The sequence below is a fragment of the Aythya fuligula genome, chromosome 8 (assembly GCF_009819795.1).
Source record: "Aythya fuligula isolate bAytFul2 chromosome 8, bAytFul2.pri, whole genome shotgun sequence".
NCBI lineage: Eukaryota > Metazoa > Chordata > Aves > Anseriformes > Anatidae > Aythya > Aythya fuligula.
The window spans coordinates 19,692,773-19,712,285 of NC_045566.1; the positions used below are offsets into that span (position 1 = coordinate 19,692,773).

Consider the following 19,513-nt stretch of genomic DNA (forward strand, 5'->3'; position numbering starts at 1 on the left):
CAAATGCTACGTGCGTGGTTCCAGTGGAAGGATTTCCATTATAAGTTACTCTTCAAAATCGTAAGTCTCTGAAACATCAGTTAAATACTTTGCTTAATATTAATTAAGGCTTATCTGGCTATGAGCCTTGGAAAGTTTCACAGTGCAAGGTTCTATTAACTTTTTAATTGAAGTGGCAATTTTGGCACCTGTCAAGAGCTGGCTGTCGGAGAGTGAGTTCTCTGTGCCTTTGCTGCACTGTCGAAGCCCTTGCGTAAGCTAAGAGCCCTGTAAAGATGGTCAACCAAGTATCAGAAATTTAAGTATAGTACTATCTTGTAATTATAGCCATGTCTATAATCCCATCTATATAAAGGGGCAGAACTCTGCTTGCTCAGACAGAGGACTTCTGGTGTTCCTGAACTTTTCAATGCTTGATTTAAAACCATCAAGTAACTTTCAGTTATATATTGTTCTCTGATTGCTGTGCTGACATAGTGTCCAGTCGCAGTTTATGGTGGTAATGAGCTGCTGTGTGATGCAGGGCTCACTAAGGCTGCCAGGGCATTAAGAAGGGAGCACGAGGTGTGGGGACTCAGAAAGCCCAATTTTCTGTTTGCCTTCACATCCTGCCTTGTGCTCTGCAGAGCAATCTGAAACCTGCGCTAATTGTGGTCTCCCAAGCAGAGTCAAAAAAAGGAACACTACTTGTCTCTGAAGCTCGTTCTGAAAATTGAGTCATAGACGTTACATTTTAAGCCAAGAGAATGTTTGATTATTCTACTTTTGACTGCCTTTAAAATTCTAGTTGCCATAACAACTTTATTTCTTTATTTTTAGCACATCAGTTGCCATAACAATAAAATATAGCTTTTTGAATGTAACCATTTTTTCCTCACTTTTTATTTTGCTTTGTTTTACAAATAACCTTTTGGGGGGGGTGGGGAGGGGAATGTAGCAAAGCTCTTCCCCTGTGAGCACTTTGGTTAGAACATGAGCTGAATTTTTTTTTTTTTTTTAATCTACTTTATCTGATTTCTTATGGAGTTTTTTGACTAATGATTGTTTTCATAAATTGTGCATCAAAAATAATGCAGATATTAGCGTGTAGTCTCTTCTTTTGTAGAAAATGACCACTGAGATTTTATTTTTATGCATTGTATATAGTGTATTACAGTACTGTAACTGAGTAATTTCCAATCTCTTTATTTCACTGTATAGAATAGCTATAAATAAGATGTAGCAACTGCTGCTGAAATAGGGAGTGTTTTTCTTTACTCTGTTGAAAGCTGTCCTTTCTGTTTGTTTGTTTGTTTTCTTACTGGAAGATTGTTTTGCAGCCAATAACTCCATTTTTGTCATGTCATTCTTTATCTATCTTTCATTAAAAATATGAGGACAAATTATGCTCAGTTTGCTCTTGCAGCAAACATAAGAGACGTGTTGGGAAGAAGGGTGTTCAGTAAACATTCTGTGTGCCTTTTCAAGCCAAATTAATTCCAGTGGCCATGTAAAAATAACTGCCACTGGCATACTATGCAAATAAAACAGGTAGCACCCACTGCTTCCATTTCTTCCCACGTGGCCTTCCCAGGCATAATGTCAATTAGTTGGAGTCCAGTATGTCGCGCAGTGTATTTATCTACCAAGCTGGGGCACTTGTGTGATGTGATACCTCTTCAAACCCTGTGAGATTCATGTTTAGCTTCAAAGCTCAATTTTGAGCAGAAGGGAAAAGGTTTATTAGTTAATTTAATATTAGTGATAGAAGCTGGACTTGAACTTGATCTATAGACTTGATCTCTGTATTCCCTGATAGAGTCCTTTCCAAAAACATTTCTAGATTCTCTCAAAAATGCTGTCTTTTGCCTGGGATTTAGCAATCCACAACATCATTTGCCCAGTGAGTGTTGTTAAGGCATGCGTGCACATGGAATGTCTCAATGCTAGTATTAAAGACATCTACATCTGATGTGCAGATGTAAGGTAAAATTAAAAACGAAGTGAATATGAAGTACTTAGTAATTTACCTACAGAAATTGTATCGTTTTTTTGTTTTGTTTTGTTTTGAGGTTTCATGGAAGCAAAGCTTATGTAGATACACGTATTCCTTTTTTGGCTGCATAGATTTATCAGATACTTGGACCTGAAAAGATTTGTAATACTTTTTGCAAGACCTAAAATCAATTTATAAACAAGCCCTCTGTTTTTAAATGTATATAAGTGGTAAGTTTTATGAGGTAATGGGATAAAATATACTTGGAAAATCTTAGAGGGGGAATACATGCATTAAAAAGCAAACTCATTGAATTGTCTCTGCTTGGACATAATAACAAGAGAGGCCTGTACACAGAGTGCATGAATTGGAAAATTCTGTTCTTCAGTTTGCTGCTACTGTTTTTTTTTTTATTAAAGGGATATTTAAGCTATTAACGGTACTGACAAAGTATGTGTTCAATTTAATTTTTTTCTTTTGCTAATATGGCAAATAACGCCAATTTTTATTCAAAAAAAATATCAGAACTAATTTCGCAGCTCACATAACATTTTGTGTGTGCCAATTTCTAGACTTATATATAAACGTCCTCATTATATAATACAATCAAACTAGTTTAAGACAAAATTCACTAGATACTGGAAGTTGAATGTATTTAGATGTTATTAAACTTGTAATGTAGTTACCAGCTGAGAGATGATTTTATAAACTTGAATTAGCTAACTTTTAACTCTGGAAGGAAAAAATAGGTCAGTAATTCTTGCTTTCAGGGGCATTTTCAAACATCTGTCACTGCCAGGTTCCATATCTGTGAGTCTACTTCAGATGCTATTGTATGCTAAATTTTCCCTCCAGACTTCTTGGTGTAGGACTGTTCCTGATCCTTTCTCCTGCGTGGTATTGATGTAAGTGTGTGCTGATATTTCTCTTGCAGTGTGGAGTCTCTAAGTGATACCTCTTCAGCAGTTCCAGCTGGGAGGAAAATTCAGTCTAAATGAAGCTGAGCTTAAAACCCATAAAAAGAAATCGTACCACATTACGGTTTATAAATAGTTTTTATGCCATATTCTTTCCATGCTCCTCTTTTCCATTTCTTCACAAAACTGGTGGAATAGTAATACCGAGTAGCACATTGTTTAAAGATAGTTGTCTAAAAATCACAGATTTACTTGGGTGGTTTTCACCTTTTTCTTCTTGGGAAACAGTGAGTCCACATTTGGGATTGGTACCATGTGTTCCTCGGCAGATTTTGCACTAAAACAAATTCTGAATCTTTTAGCTCTTAACTGATTTTGCCTATACCAACAGGTAAAGCTGTCATTTTTGCTCCTAATTGTCCTGTTTGTGCAGTGTTTTTCTGAGCTAGAGCCGCCTCTTTTATCCTTGAGGAAGCTCTATTTAAAATAATCTGTTAAAAGAAAAGTTTAGGGTGGAACATGACCATTGTATAAGCAAATCAAAACTGAATTGTCTGTGTAACTAGACACGCGTTTCCAGCCAGCCCATCTTCTTATTAGGCTGGGTGCTCTGGGAAAATGCACCAGGACCGTTTAATATAGCCTGCGGCCATAAAAAGAGGAATTGAAGCCATTTCTGGCATGCATCTGTGAATTCGTCACCCAATGCTAGCTGCCAGTTAACAATTAGTTAGAAAAGAGAACTGGAGTGAAGCGGATAATTCTGAAGGATTTAAAACTATTTTTGAGAAGAAAATAAATTATGCATGCAAACGCAGTGTGCGTTGTAACTTTCAGCACAGATTCTCAGTAATCATGCGTAGCACATTAATGCAGCGTATTTTCCACCATCCTTCTAAGCCCGTATACTGTGTACACACCTATTTTTGTTAAAAGTAAGCTGACAGTGTTGCGCTGGGAGCTTTTATAGGATGGGTTTGTCATTGTGAAGGTTAATAATATTGTACTGAGATGGAAAAGAATTCGGAAGCACATGCAGTGGTGGCCATTAGTAGTTTGCAGATGTGTGGCACTGGCATTGAGCTCAGTGGTATGTTTCAGGGATAAAATAGAGATGGTGCTCTTGGAAGAACTTCAAGAATTAATATTGGGCACAATTTTTCTTTTTTTTCTTTTCTTTTCTTTTTTTTTTAAAGGCAATGAAGAATGCAAGTTATATGTGCATGTATTTCAACTTTATTCTTTGTTGCATCCAAACTTGTGATTCCGAAAGACTGACACATGTATATGGTTTTGATCCTTGTGTTTACATCTTGGTAGTTGCTTTTGGGCAAGCCTCAAAGCTTGGCTTCCTAATCAACACTGCAAATGATTATTCATCATTTGAACTCATTTTAAATCAAAATCACCTTTAAAAGGTCATGCTGTAGTTTAAAACAACTACTTATCTTGCGTTATGTGGAAAGACAAAGTAGGTGAGCATAATGTTTGTGATTTTTTAATAGGTATGCTGAAATGGAATTATAATACTGACCGAGTTTATGCTTTTGTGAAGTCAGCTGGAATCCTTTTGAACATACTCTCTCATGGTGCACAGTTGTGATACATTTTTAGAATACTGTTATGAACATATCTGTAGGATGTACTGCCTGGCTTGACACAGACAAAAGTATTAGTAAAAGCACAGCTAGGTCAAAATGTGCCTCTAAAAAGTTTAAAGGAATGTGATATTAAAATCAGTATTATTAAAAAAAAATCAGTATTATTTTAATACACGAGGAATGATTCCCATAGGACAAGGGTAATACTGTGCTATTCAGACTATTCTCTAGGTTTCATCATTTCTTTATTTACAGTTCTCTTAATTGCTATCTTTTGCCCTGTGATACATTTAACAGGTGTAACTTTTAATTGTCTCTTGAAAGCAGCTCAATGTAATTAATAGCTAATTCAATTTTGTTTGCTCTAGTGTATTTCCACACACACAGACTGTTTTATGCTAGGATAGCTGCACAGCACATGGGTTTGTTATGGTGCTTGAAAGGCAGAAGGACGATTTGGAATGAAAAGCATGCTCTTTTAGAATGTAAGTATGCTTTCACAAACCGCTAACTAAGCATGAGTCACGTAATCAAAAGCAAGAGTTAAAGGAAAAGTCGGGGCTCTTCATCGGGCTGCCTGGAGCACTGGTGCTTAGTGAGTCTGCATGCTTTTGCCACTGAACTTTTTTAAAGCTATGTCTGGTTTAAGGACAGTTGGATTAGTTTTAATGGCAGCCACATGATCCTGTCTGTGGGCACCTCTATAATTTTTTGCTTTTCATACCATTCCTAAGACCTTTTTTCATGTTTCCATTTTCATTTTTTGTTCATTTTAGGGCTTTTTTTTAATCATATGTGGTCAGTTAGTAAATAGCATCCTTACACAGCATTAATCCTAAACACTGTTTTTTCAAGCAGGTGCTATGTGTAATTCTCGACAAATGTTAATTATCACCATTCATTACACTTCACAGCAATTCCCTGAAGAAAATTCACTTCTTGATAGATAGCTTATTCCAGGGTGTTTTATTTATATTGTTGGAGGCATGGAAGATTGGTGGGATATGTCACTCCAAATAATGCATGTGAAGTGAGTTCCATTTGTCCTAGGAGCTATGGCATAATCCTGAGAACCCTCTCCTGAACAAAAATGTTCTTTAACGTAAAATTCAGAAAATTCATGAGATCATAAGTAGTAATGTTTTAAGGGAAATTGTAGCAGTTTAAGAATTTTTTTAATACTTTCTAAATACATGAATAACATTTGTAGCTAGTTCTGAAGCTACAAACTTCAGGGGTGTTAAATGTTTACTAACAGCACAAAGGGCTGCACAATAGTTGCAAACGTGCATGCCCAGCTTTCTCTCCTGATCCACCACAACACAGAAAAGCAACCTGAAGAGACACCTTTGTTCTATAGGCTGAGAAGAAGGTGGGTGGAAGAAAATATCAAAGACTTGGGCAAAAGAAAAGGAGTTGGTAGAGAGCTGTGAAGTAACTGCTGTGTTCTGCATCCCATGCTCTCAGCTGCATCTCCCTGCTCTGATCAATGGCTTTCTTTAAAAAAGATTTTAGAGAAATTTAGTCCATTTAGTCCAGCTGACAATCCAATATTTTAACAGAGTCTTGGAAGCCTTCAAAGGATAAATGAGTGATGCAATGAGAGAGATGTTGCTTTGTGCATTGCAGGATCTGCTTGCATTAGTCCTGTTTTCTTATGAAAAAAAAAAAAAAAGAAGAGGGGGGAGAAGGATTTGGAAAATGGCAATATTCGGATTCATTTTCAGATAAGAGAAATGAGAAATAGGTTGCTTCCTTGCTCGGAGCTCCTAAGTCAACTTCTGGACAGGCTGTTTCTGTCAGAGCTTTCCCTTGCTTCCTTGCAGGGCCATGCCCATCCCTACAACTATCACAGGCTTTCTTTCTTTTCAGACATGAAGCTCGAGTTCCTTTCACATCTCCTGATTTTAGCAGGGTGCTTTGGTGTGAGTCTCCTGTTTTGGATGGTAACTTCTGTTGTTTCTAGATGATTCCCAAAGAAGGTGTGGAATCACTGCTTCCATTCAGCTTGAAGGAAGAGTGCTTCGTCCTCCTGGACAGCACCATCTGTGGGATTTATGCTGCATGCAAAATACCTACCTAGGGACACCTATTAGATTCTGCCACTATAACTACTCTTTCTCACTTCCTTTTCTTTAGATGCAAATGAAATTGTGAAGCGCGTTTTGTTTAGAACTGTGCCAGCATCCCTGATGTGTCTTTCCCCAGTGAAAACTTTTTCTGTACAGCTTTTTAACATGCTGCTTCTGATGAACTGTTCCAGTAATCTTGTAAACTTCTGGCTGCAATCGTGTAGTCTCACCAGGACTAGCTGATTTGTGCTTTAATTTTCACTCGCCTCCAAATGCAAGTAAAATCCCGTACAGGTTGGTGCAGCCACTCCGCTGCAGTTTGCCCCGGGAGCAGCAGCGGGTGCTGCAGCCGCTGGCAGCTCACAGCAGGCCCTTTGTTTCTGTAGCAGAGGAACTCTGGTCGTAAAGAAAGAATTGAGATGTCCTTACTCTTCAATCACTCTGTCCCTTTCATTACAATTCAGGCAACAAGCGTTCTACCTGCAGCGAAAACCAACCAGCAGAGGTTGCCATTGATTTTTCTGTTCCCTCTTACCTGCTGAGCAGCTCTAGGCCTTCTTGTACAAGACCTGCAGTATTTGGGTGATGTGAGGGCTTGTTGTCAGAGCTCGGGCCTGTGCATGCACTATCAGGTGCTGCAGGGTTGTCCATCACCCGGGGGTGACCCCACGAAGGTGATTTGGTTGCAGTGGTGGCTGTAACGGGGGAGTCTTAGGAGTTAGCACTGCTCAAATCCATATCCAGCACAAGGGACTGGGATTGTCATGTCTGCGGTCTGCTTAGTTTTAGGCTTTGCCGTTGCTCATCTGCCTTGCCCGTGGGTCTCTTTCTAACAGGCCCTTTGTTTCTCTAGTGCTAACCCCAGCCTGGCCTGAGGAGGGGAGGGAGAAGCCCTGCCTGTGCCCTCGGTGTGTGTGGTGCTTTGTTCTGCTGCTGCACAGGAGGAAGGAGAACTGCTCCCTGCTCCACCTCTGCTCCCCATAGGTCTTGCTTAGAGCCCTACATGCAGACTGTAAATGTGGTCCGCAAATTTGTCCTAGCCGTTCACCATTTTGAGGTACCGGAGCGCTTTTTGTCTTCTCTTCAGTCCTTCGACGGCGGGCTCTGCACTTGCCGCGGGGCGTTACTGCGACCCCTTCCCCACAGCTCCGCCCGCTTTCGGGGCGCCCTGCCGGCAGCCCCCGGGCCGCGTCCCGCACCCCGCCGCCGTTCCCCCGCCGCGCTGCGGGGGGCGCCCAGCCGCGGCCATCGGCTCCTCGGCTGGGAGGAGGAGGAGGAGGTGGTGGAGGAGGAGGAGGAGGAGCAGGAGCAGGAGCTCGGGTGCCCGGGGGGGGCCGGAGGGGAGCGGCGGCAGCGGCCCCGGCCGCCCGGCGGGGAGCGCAGCGCCCTGCCCAGCCGCCCGGCGCAGGGCGAGGAGGATGCGCTCGGGGGGGGCTCGTCCTGCTGCCCGCACACGGGGCCGGGGAGCGGCGGGCTGGGACGTGCCGGCAGCCGGAGGGCTGAAGGACCGGAACCGTTGGGGGATGTGATAAAAGCCGATAAAAGCCGAAGGACTTGGTGCGCGGCGTGGCGGTGCGCGGCGGGAGGCGAACTCCGGGAAAGCGAGCTTGCCGTCGAGCTGCTGCAAGGGAATCGAAGACGATTTTTCTTTTCTGGTAGCTGAAATTCCTCTCGAAGACCCGGCAAGGACTGCCGAAAGCTCCAGAGAGGTTCCGGTACTTTTGCAGAGACTTGAAGCGAACGCCAGCGGAATATCTCAATGACCTTGGAAATCATTTTATGTGGATTCATTAATTCTCACCGCCAGTCTTCTGGTCTCAGGAACTCCAGGATTAAAGATGGTTTTAACCTGCTAGGGGCCTTTCAAAAAGCAAGATTGTATGCTATTAATTACCTGCCTAATGATTCCTGAACTAATCAAGCATTTACTTTAAACTGAACGCAGAAGATGCTTTCTTGTAATGTTTGCTTTCTCCACAACTGCGAATAAAATGAGCAAGGTAATGTCCTGCAATTAGAAGAACAATTTTGTTTACACAATTGTTATTATGCCGGTCATCTAATAAATCTAGCAATTCTAAAACTACCTAGAAGAAGCAGCAGAATAACAGAATAATGGAGTAGTAAACAATGGCAGCTTTTCTAGTCAAATCAGCATTTCATTAGCCTCACAGCAGAATGCAGATGGAAGTTTCTGTTCGTGTAGTGTGGGGGTTTGTGAAATGATTCAGGTGTTGCTACAGAGGTGAGCAATATCATGGATATAGCTATAAACTCCTGTGTGCCGACCCACTCTAGCAGATACAGCAGAGTTTCTAAAGATGATTATTTTAAATTGCCATTGCTGAAATTAAATTCAAGAGGATTTATTTTGTCTGTGGGGACCTTGAATTATGCTCCTGGCATTAATAATTGTAATGGACTATAACTGTTTAAAGGAATTATGAATATTGACACAAGTCTCCAAATTCTATTCTTAAACCCTTTGGATTTTTAAATGAGTAGACACGATCTTCCTCATTGTATGTGAGCTGTATGTTTTCTTTCTTGGGAGTCAGAGGACACATCTGCCTTGTCCCTCACCTGTCTCCCTCCAAATAAAATTCATTATTCATACCCAAACAGTGGTGAGTCTATTGGAATTAACCTTGACAAAAGTGTTTTCCTTTACCTTTCTAATGAATAGCATGGAGACAGAGTACCATCTCCTGAACAGAGCCAGAACAGACAGCATTAGATGATGAACTTTTTCATTTACTCTCAAGTCACTCTGTGATTTAAATTGAGACATTAAAAAGATTGCCTCCAGCAACCGCTGGACCAGGAAACCTGAGCTGTACCAAGATTCCTCCTTCCTTTCCTTCCCCTCACCCCCCTGTATTCCAAAGTAAATGACTTTCTCAGGAAAATAAACAGATTTCCCTGTCATACCCTGGGAAATGAAGGTGGCTCTTCAGTTTTTATTTCCGTATTTCACGGTACCTGTTTGTTTTAGAAGTGCCTTGTGTTTGTAAAGATTGCTCAAGAGCACTGGAGGAGCTGATCAGTGGCCTTTCTCTTTCTGGCTTTTTTTTCTTTGCTTTTTTTTTTTTTTTTTTTTCATTTGTTTTCCTTTCCTTCTTTCTTTTCTTTCTCTCTTTTTTTCTTTCTTACTTTCTTTCCTTAAAGCTAAGGTGTGCCAGAGGTGATGCACTGATGCTGAGGAGGCATCAACAGCTCTGGAACTGTAGAACCCTCTCAAATGTAAGCACTGGCAGTGTCTACAGAGAGATCGTGAGACGCTGAAGCAGAGCTTAGCTGCTGTTAAGCATGTCATCTGCTCGCTAACACTCAGAGCGCAGTGTTCCCTAATCACAAAACATGAACCAGTCCCGATGGATTGAATGGAGGACTCTGAATCTGAGCAGTAGTGTTACGAACATATCTGAGCACCTCTCCTGCCCTCTTGGATTTGGTCACTACAATGCAGTTGACATCTGTATCCTTGAGACGGTTGTTATTATCTTGCTAACTTTTTTAATTATTGCGGGTAACTTAACTGTGATATTTGTTTTCCACTGTGCTCCACTTCTGCACCATTATACCACCAGCTATTTTATCCAGACCATGGCCTACGCTGATCTTCTTGTTGGAGTTAGCTGCTTGGTTCCTACCTTGTCACTGCTTCACTATTCAACAGGTGTCCACGAGTCCTTGACCTGTCAAGTTTTCGGATATATCATCTCTGTGCTAAAAAGCGTGTCTATGGCGTGTCTTGCTTGCATCAGTGTGGATCGCTATCTCGCTATAACAAAGCCTCTCTCCTATAACCAACTGGTCACACCTTGTCGCTTGAGAATCTGCATCATTTTGATCTGGATATACTCTTGTCTGATCTTCTTGCCTTCCTTTTTTGGTTGGGGAAAACCTGGTTACCATGGAGATATTTTTGAATGGTGTGCTACCTCCTGGCTAACTAATGCCTATTTTACTGGCTTTATTGTGTGCTTACTGTACGCTCCCGCTGCCTTTGTCATTTGTTTCACATATTTCCACATCTTTAAAATCTGCCGGCAGCACACCAAAGAGATCAATGATCGGAGAGCTCGATTTCCTAGCCACGAAGTGGATGCTGCTGGGGAGACTGGGCACAGCCCTGACCGCCGCTATGCCATGGTGTTGTTTCGGATAACCAGCGTGTTCTACATGCTGTGGCTCCCTTATATCATATACTTTCTGCTGGAGAGCTCTAGGGTGTTGGAAAACCCAGCACTTTCCTTCTTAACAACGTGGCTTGCTATAAGCAATAGTTTCTGCAACTGTGTGATCTATAGCCTCTCCAACAGTGTCTTCAGGCTGGGACTGCGGAGACTGTCAGAGACAATATGTTCATCTTGTATGTGTTTAAAAGACAGGGATGTACGGGACCCTAAACCAAGGAAACGGGCTAATTCCTGCTCCATTTAAAGAGAACTGGTGTGTGTCGTCAAACACGGAGTTTTGATAGTATTTGCTGTATCTGGGAACTTACCAGAAGAGGAATGTTTACGTGATTAGTGTGCTATGCTGTTAGAGCTGAGTTTAAAAGTGCTTTTGGAAAAGAGAAAAGCTGCTCTAAGAGGGGTCACTGAACTTTGCATATAGCTCTTGTGCAATTGTGAGGAGAGCCGTTCAACAGAGGTGATGAAGAAAGTCAGAACTAAAATCTTCCAAAGGGCATGTTATACCTACCACATCAAAGGAGGTTCCTCATAAAATAAATAAGTTAGTTACTACCTTACATTTTTGCCCTTGTAGAAAAGTTGTCTTACTATCTTTGTGTCAGAATATACTGTAGCCTTCTGAATTTAAATATATTTAAGAGGCAACAATCAACTACACAGTAAGTGGCTATCTGTAAATTATATTCCTGAGGACTTACAGTAGATGTTGCAGATTAATAACCAGCTCTGTCTCTGCTCAGATCTTGTACAATTTTCAGTTTTACAAACAGTCCGCAACGCGTAAAACCTACACCGGGCATGATGCTTTTGGATAAAATGGCACATTCTGGTACAACTTTCACAGACCCTTGCCCTCATTTCCCCTATTATTTATTTATTTATTTATTTATTTAACTATTTAACTATTTTCCCTCCATTCTGTGCATCTCTAAATTCCATCAAGTTGCAGTGCTTCAGTTTGAGGACACCTACAAGGTAAAATGAGTTTCAAATCACTCTTCCTGGAGAAAGCAATACCCTTTCCTGGCCAGCTGAGTATCTGCAGCTGCCCGTGTACAATGACTTTTTCAGTCTTTCATTCTCTCAGTCCTGTTAAATTAGCACACAGTATTGATGTAGTGTCCTTTAGGGTGTACTAAAGCTTTTTCTTTATTGGCTACACAGATAATCCTAATGCAAATATGATAATCACACACAGCAGTGTGCTATTCTGCTTAGAAAATTAAAAATAAATAACAGAACCTTTTATTTGGGAAGTCTGAATAGCTTACTGTTGTAGCTGTCAATCCTTTGTGTGAACCTAGCTTGCACATACTGTATTCTTTTTTATCAAAAATTTTTTTAGAGAAAATGTAAATTGTGGTCTGTGCCTAATGTTTTCATAGCACATGGAATAGGTCAATGCTACAGGATTAAAAAAAAAAAAAACTCATTTTAAGAGAACTACTTCTGTGCAGTTGTTGAATCGATGTTTGTTGGACAAGTGCTTTTGGAGAAGGTGAACAAGACAGTCTAGTATTAAATACAGGCAAAGAGCTTCAGTATTTCCTTTTGTAGTGAACTGACTTTCAGGTCCACTGATTGAAACTTTTTTATTTTGCAAGGGCGCACGTTAGGTTTGTGTAATAAACTGCCAGGGGTTCAGATGCATGCCAATCAATAAAATACTTAAATTATTATTTTGAACCAAATGTAATTTTCTTAGATGGTTATTGGCTTTTAAAGAAGGCCCAATTATTGATTATTGGTGCCTTTTAACACTGCACTATTATTCCTTCTTTCACCAAAATGCATATGTAAAGACCGTGCCTATTACTTTTTGTACCAGAAGCTAGCCACGTTTGCACACCTGTGGTTTGACTCTAGATCTCCCTTAATTATGTACTCTGTTTTGTTGAGGTGGTTCTGAACCCCTGTACATTTTTAAACGTGTAAGAAAGTTGAAACAATGGAATAAAGTAGTATTATGTATATCAAACCCAGCCTTGGCTTTAGTTCCCTGCTGTTACACTCTGTTCTCTGTGAAAGTTCCTCTGGGCTCCGATCACCTTACAAAGGAACTCATGAAGGACTTACAAGTTAACTATTTAAAATCCCAAACTCAAAGCTGTTTGCTTTCTGTCTTAAGTATTTGTATGCTGGTTCCTAACATTGCACAACCTTTAAAGCAGATTGAAATACATCTTGAAACATTCCTCTGGCTAAGCTGAGCTGTTGCTGACAATTAGCCCTGACCTATTATGGAAAAATGAGTAGCTCTCCTTCTGTGGACCTCGTATTCCTCCACGTCTATGGGAATGGGCCTGTCGCCTTCTTTTGAAAAGTTGCCGTTTATTTCCAAAGATTATTTTGGGCTGCTCCAGAAGGTTGTGTAAGCCTGTTTCTTCTCTCAAACAAGACTTGGATTTGTTTAGTTCTGTGATTATCTGTATTGTTTCCTGCTTAGTTAGGTTCTCAGTGTGCAAGACTTAGTCAAGGAACAGTGAAATATCTCATCTCTCCCAGCTCACGCGGCTGGTGCCATACTGATAACGTAGTTCTACAGCTGTGCTCCAGAGCTGGGTGCTTCCTGCTTCTGGTTTTGTTGGCAGTCCTGGTAACGGGTTTCTGTGTGACCTCCAGAAATTCAAGAAAGGCTCTAGAAAATCCTTGAAGTTGGACAAACCTTTTATTAAAAACAAGAAACACGTCTTGAAGGCAGTAGAATATCTATTTAGCATGGTACTGTAACTACAAACATGTAGAAATACACAAGCTAACTCGTTCATATTGGTAGTGCCTTAGTTGAACCCTGCTTGTAAAACCTCAACAGAGTTGACACACATCAACTCGGAGCTTTACTGCCTGCAAGCGGGAGGCCAGGCCGGGAGGCTCCCTCTCTGCAGAGGCTGCAGCACAAGGTTACTCACCAGCTGCTGGCCCCTTGCCCCACAGGGCAGAGTTAGCAATACATCCCTCTCATCGTGCTGAGCTTGTTGAGTTATCAGGAGGGAGTGAAGATTTCTCTTTTCCTTAGGCAGGCTTTGAAGGGAGAAGATATAGCAGAAGTCCACTGCCCTGCACACAAATCCTAGTTTTCTATACTCCTCACCTTTTTTTTTTTTTTTTTTTTTTTTTTTTTTTTTTCTTCCTTAACCATCAACATAACATTGGTGGAAGAGCACTAATTTGCTTGTTGGGAGCCTGAATTTCACTATTTCACTTTCTCTAAAATCAGAATTCATTCTGTTGTCTGTAAACCTGAGTCTCCTACTTTCCTGGAAAGTGTCAAATTAAACATCTTCAACAGAGTTAAATACCGCATTTCCTATTGCTGCTTTCAAGGTGATGGGATTTGACCCAGTGGTTAGTCATGCGAATTTTTAAGTTTAGTGTTTCATTTTTCAAAAGTGCTTTCTAAACTCATAATGTATTTATTTTTTTTTTAAGGGAGGTTTGTTATTGTTTTACTAATGCTATCTGAGGATTCCAGCTGGTGCTGACTTCTCTTCCAAAAATGATAAAGGCAGACGTTTCGATGGATAAAAAAAAAAAGTCCAACAGAAATTTCAGTCACTCAATCTGTCACTTTTAATTTTCAATCTGTATAAAGTTCCATGATGTTGTATGAAAATCTGATTAAGGAATGGGACTTCTAAAGCTGGCATCTCGTACACAAAAATGTTTTAAGAGTATGTTATCCCAGTTTCATGTGCCTAAAGTTCTTCATGAGGTATAAAGTTGCAAGTAATAAGATCACATAATGCTAACCAAATAAATAGATCTGATCGCACCATTACTGATATTATAGGTAATAAGGTAATTGCTAAAGCTTTAGGTTCCTTAAAAAAAAAAAAGGGGGGGGGGGAGCTAACAGCTACTTATATGTAAAATAGTAAATAAAAAGGTTAAAGTGAAGAGAGACATCTAATAGGTAAGCAAAACAAACATGCGTGGATTTCTTTTGTGCCGTTAGGTTTCTCTGGAATACTTCTGCTTGTAGGAGGCAAGGTAAAGGTCAACTGTGTTACTGTGTTTAGAAACTCATGTCTCCAGCCTAAGGAAAAGGAAAAAAAAAAATAAATCCTGTAATGGCAGAAAAAATGCTACCAGAAAAGTATTATTTTCTTCTCCAACTACTATTTGCTTCCTTCTTTTCTGGAATAGCTGAGTGAATTCCTCTTCAAAATAGTCTTTAAAGGGAAAAACAACTGTAGTAATGAAAAGCACAAGGCTGTCTTTTAAATGTTTAATTACTGTTTTTCTTATAGGAAGATTTTTTTTTCCACTTACAAACCCATCTTGTGATTGTACTTGGTAAAGCATGAGGTCTCATACCAGGCTTATTTTTATGCAAAATCTTTGTGCATCCTTTGTTGAAAAGTTGTGTTCTGCTTTACTGAGCCACCTTTCCCAGGTACATTTTACGAAGACTTTTGAAAATAGCATTTATTTCATTTTTACAAATATTTTTATGTTATTAGTGTTTGGCAACTGAATATCTGTAGTGATGCTCAGTTTTTATCCTCTCCAAAATTAATAAAAATGTCTTTTTTTTTTTTTTTTTTTTTTTTTTTTTTTAGTAAAGTAACTTACTAGTCAGTATTAGAAATTGGCTATTGAGAAAAAGTGGGTCGATATAACAATTTGCAATTTCATTAGCTTCTTATCCTGTGCATGACAAATGGAGCTGAAATATAAACAACAGATAGTTGCTGCAACAGGGTATCAAGTTGCTGGGAAATGCATCAGGGTTTCTGCTCTCCCAAAGCTGGTTTTCAGCATGGAACTGTTTCATCTTTCCGTATGGCGGCGGTAGCCCAGCAAATAACCATATGGATTGTTTTGTGCTGCTGCTGGAGTGTTGAGGCTCTGTACGCCAACGTCCGAGCTGCTGCGAATGCGCCTTAACCAAAGGTCTGGCTCAGTCCTGGAGCTGGCCCTGCCAAGGGGACGTGCCAGAGGTTCATCAGGCCATGGGTGCCGGGGGAGGCCAGTCAGCGGAGGTGGCAGCAGCCTCCTCAGCTAGCCTCTAGGATCGCCTCTTCTGCAGGGCTTTCAGTTCTGCTGTCACTGTCACCAGAAGGATCGGTTTAAGCCTTTGACTTACTGCCCCCTGTACCCTTGCCCTTTCTCTTTGGGCTGTTTTAAGTGCAGGGTCTACATCGTTCAACAAATTCACTGAATTAGGTAAAATATTTTGCGTGTCACTTGACTGGCGAAACCTGGCATCGCTTTGTTATCTAGGTGATGATTAATTTTTAGGCCTTTCCAGAAAAGGAAGCATCCTGGAGGTAGCATTTTCTTGTCGCTTGCAGACTGTCTGGAATGTTGCTTAAAGACGGCATTTTCCAAAGACTGCGTGATTTTTGCTAAACCAAATACCAAGTTAAAGTAAAATCTGTTTTTTTTTCCCATTTATCCTATACGTGTTTATTTTTTTTTAGTTGATACTGAATTCATATGTAGATCTCTGCAGTCATTAAGTGTTTTTAATTGTTAACAATGGACTATGTCATTATTGTAGATCAGTGGGATGAAAGCGATTCAGAAGGATATTTAAGGTAGCTTCCTACTCACAGATTTTTCTAGTCAAGCTTAAAAGGCATGACTCCTTTCTCCATCTGATGTTAGGAAAATCCTTCCAGAAAATATGATGTGAGCTCAACAAGCTTTAAGTGCTAAAGGAACAGTACGTGAGTGGAGGAGAAGCTGTTAATGGCTCTGTTCCCCAGCACAACCTCAAGAAAACATCAACAAAATCTAATCTCCCTTTAACATATATGATTTCTGTGGACTTTTCCTTTGTCTGTACTGTGTAAAAAGTACTGTGAAAGTACTGTGAAGGATAGGTCGAATATAAGGAAACCTTAGTGCTGTCAGCTGTGCTGACAGGAGGCTGGGAAAAGCAATTTCAGGCAGTAAAAATGCCTGGAGATTTTGGGATTTTATCACAGTCTTATGCTGACTCCTGCCAAACATAACCCTCTTGAGAAGAAGGTGATAGAAGTGCTACAGGCTTTTCATTTTACTGTTAATCACCCTGTGACTCGATTTGAGCAAAGCGAAGGCGATTCTGATCGAAATGCAGCTTCTATAAATGCAGTCATTACCAGGCAAAAAAGTTGTACGTTTTGCATATGATATTCACTCAGGCCTCAAAGCTTGTAATCTAAATTTTACAATCAGCAATATCAGAAAAAGTGACAAAACACAAAGTTTTTTGTGAAGAGGAAGCTCAGAGATGTCAGCATTAATCACGTGAGGGTGTTTCTGCATCTTGGTGATACTGCTTTTTCGGTCTTTGTTTTCTTTAACTGAAATGCATATGCCTGTTGGCTTGTTTCTCTTCTTTTGTAAATTATTTGAATAAGCACAAATTCTTTTCATCATGGAAGAGGTCTGTTTTATGAAATATTTTCGTGAAAAATTGGATAGTGCCTTGGGGAAGTATGATCGAGTGCTCCCTGGGAGAAAGTGCAATGTGTTCCTAGCAAAACATACAAGTGCTTTGAATTTCATACACTTCAGTTAGGGAAGTCTTCAGATGTCTGTATGCAGTGAAAGTTTCTGGTCCTTGAATGTGTCTCTCAAGTGATATTTATGCTTGTGCATGTATTATTTAAAAGCTGTTCTTGCGTGACATTTGAATTTATAATTGCAAATGGACAAGTGGTATTTCCAGCGATCAGGCAGACTCGTTCTGACCTATGAAAGATGCCTGCTGAACCCACAGGCTGTTAAGGCTCCCGGAGTGATGGCAGCGCACAGGTTCTCGTGAGCTGTGCTGTTGTGGGGGGCACAAGGCCAGGATGTGCAGACTGAGGCAGGAGAGCTGCTGGATGAGCCTCTCCGTGGCTCTGGGGCACGGCAGCGGGTGACCTCTGGCTGAGTACTTTGTATTAATACCGTTGTGTTACTGTACGTCTGTGCTCACATCTGCGCTTAAACGCCAGCTGTCAAATACAAGGCGTTTGTGTCATTTTGGAAGATGCATTCTCTCGTCTTTCCTGCTGAGATTCCTGTAGATCCCTTTCAGTACCACGTGCCATTTAAACCTCTGATTCATGCTCACTGACTAAACCGGCCGTGGTTTAAATGGTTCCAGTTGCAGCAGCAGAGGCAGCAGAACGAAACATGCCTGTGCCTCGCCTCCTTTTACCTTGGCGCTCCCAGGTCAGGCTGGCAGCTCCGAGCAGAGCCACGTTTCAGGGGCAGGGCTATGACATCCAGTGCGCTGGTGTGGCCGCCAAGCCCTCATGTGCTCTCGTACCCACGCTGAGTGGGGTTCAGCAGCCAGAAAAGGGCTGTGGGAGACAGCTGAAGGCAGCAGTGCCTTAAATGGCTTCTACAAGGTTTTTGCAGGGTTTAGAATAGTAAGGAAATTAGTAGAAAGTTTTATTGAAAAAAGGGGAAAAAGAGAGCTTCGTATGCTGAGAGTAATGAATTACTGGGTCAGGAACTGATGGATCTCTTTTTAACCTGTGCCCTCACAAGGTAAACAGGATCTTCATCAGAGAGTTTCAGTATAACCAGGTGGATTGTGGACACTTCAGTTTTTGTAATGATTATTGTGCAACTATACGTCCTTAAGGCTTGTAAACAGTCATATAATGGCAAGGTTCCAGTGGCAGCTTCTTCTTCATTTCAAGGGCTTTGGGGACCACTTTGTGGCTAGAGTCAGATGAGCACCAAGCATATGCTAAAACAACCAAAGCCAAAACAGTCAACGCTGGCTATCGGTGAAAGACCTTTATCCAAAACTGCTTTCTCCATAATACTGGCTACTTAAATGTTTTCCAGGCCACACTTCATATTGGCGTATGAAGATGACGTAAAACACTAAGAAATCTAATAAATATAATTACATAATATAATAAAATTAGTTTTAAGATTTTTAATTTTTCAACTCAGGACTTTAGGAGACCATATTTTCTGATATTCGGTATCTTGGGATCCAATTAATTATTTTCCTTTGCTGGCTGTGCTTTATGTTGACCTCTGGCATGTGTTGCTTTTTTTTTTAATTCAATCTTAAATTTGAATTTGAATTTTAAATTCAATTTTGCTGTTACTTAGATGTTCTTCACTTGACTCATGTAAAAGCCTTTATGAGAATATTAGAAAGATCTCGTCCTTCACGGGAACACTATTGAGCCTTAAATCTACTTAGGATGTATTCCATTGTACCTAAAAGGAGCTGCTGTTGTACCTTTTTTACCAGATTTCAGGTGTCTTGGCAATAAGCCTCAGCTCTGGGTGCCAAGTTCTCCAACTTCTTCTGTTGAGCTAGAATAATGTTTGCCACTGATTTTTTTTGTAAATGTTACTGACTAAAGAAACTCTGTTCTGGTGGTGAATCAACATTCTATTCTATAGAAATTTCTATCGCTATGGTATGTATTTCCTTTGATTTTGATGAGAGCATATGAGGGTTATTGCTTACGTGCAGCTAGAAGTTGCGTCCATGTTATCCCTGTGAATTTGTGGCTCCTTTCTTCTGGTTTGCCTTTCTTCTGCCTTGGAAAGCTCGTTTGGGGGGGGCGTGGGGGGAAGTGTGTTTGTGATGGTTGGTCGTTGATACAATTGTGCTTTGATGGTCATTTTATTTTATGAATTTCACTGCATTAGCGATGCCTGTATTTTAAAAATAAAAGTCATGGCAAAGTGCTCTTGTAATAATGGTATTGATTTTGTTTGTGGTCGAAAATAAATTTATAGCAAGACAATTTTCATTGGTAAAAGAAGATTTCAAATGTGATGTAGG

The 19,513-nt window shown here is 40.5% G+C and overlaps 2 protein-coding genes across 5 annotated transcripts in view; both read left to right on the forward strand.

Moving 5' to 3' along the window:
* RABGAP1L (RAB GTPase activating protein 1 like) overlaps window positions 1–19,513 on the forward strand; it is a 248,515-nt gene that overhangs the window by 79,383 nt on the left and 149,619 nt on the right. The window contains exon 1 of one of the 4 annotated variants that reach the window (XM_032192061.1): window positions 8,032–8,565. The exons of the other annotated variants lie outside the window; for them this stretch is intronic. Within the exon in view, the coding sequence (XP_032047952.1) occupies window positions 8,527–8,565 (39 nt within the window). The 5' untranslated portion in view covers window positions 8,032–8,526. Of the gene's footprint in view, window positions 1–8,031; window positions 8,566–19,513 lie in introns of those variants that run through there. 4 annotated transcript variants of the gene reach the window in all.
* Window positions 9,867–12,748, forward strand: GPR52 (G protein-coupled receptor 52). Its single transcript, XM_032192065.1, has one exon. The coding sequence runs from the start codon at window positions 9,926–9,928 to the stop codon at window positions 11,009–11,011; it is 1,086 nt and encodes a 361-aa protein (XP_032047956.1). The 5' UTR covers window positions 9,867–9,925; the 3' UTR covers window positions 11,012–12,748.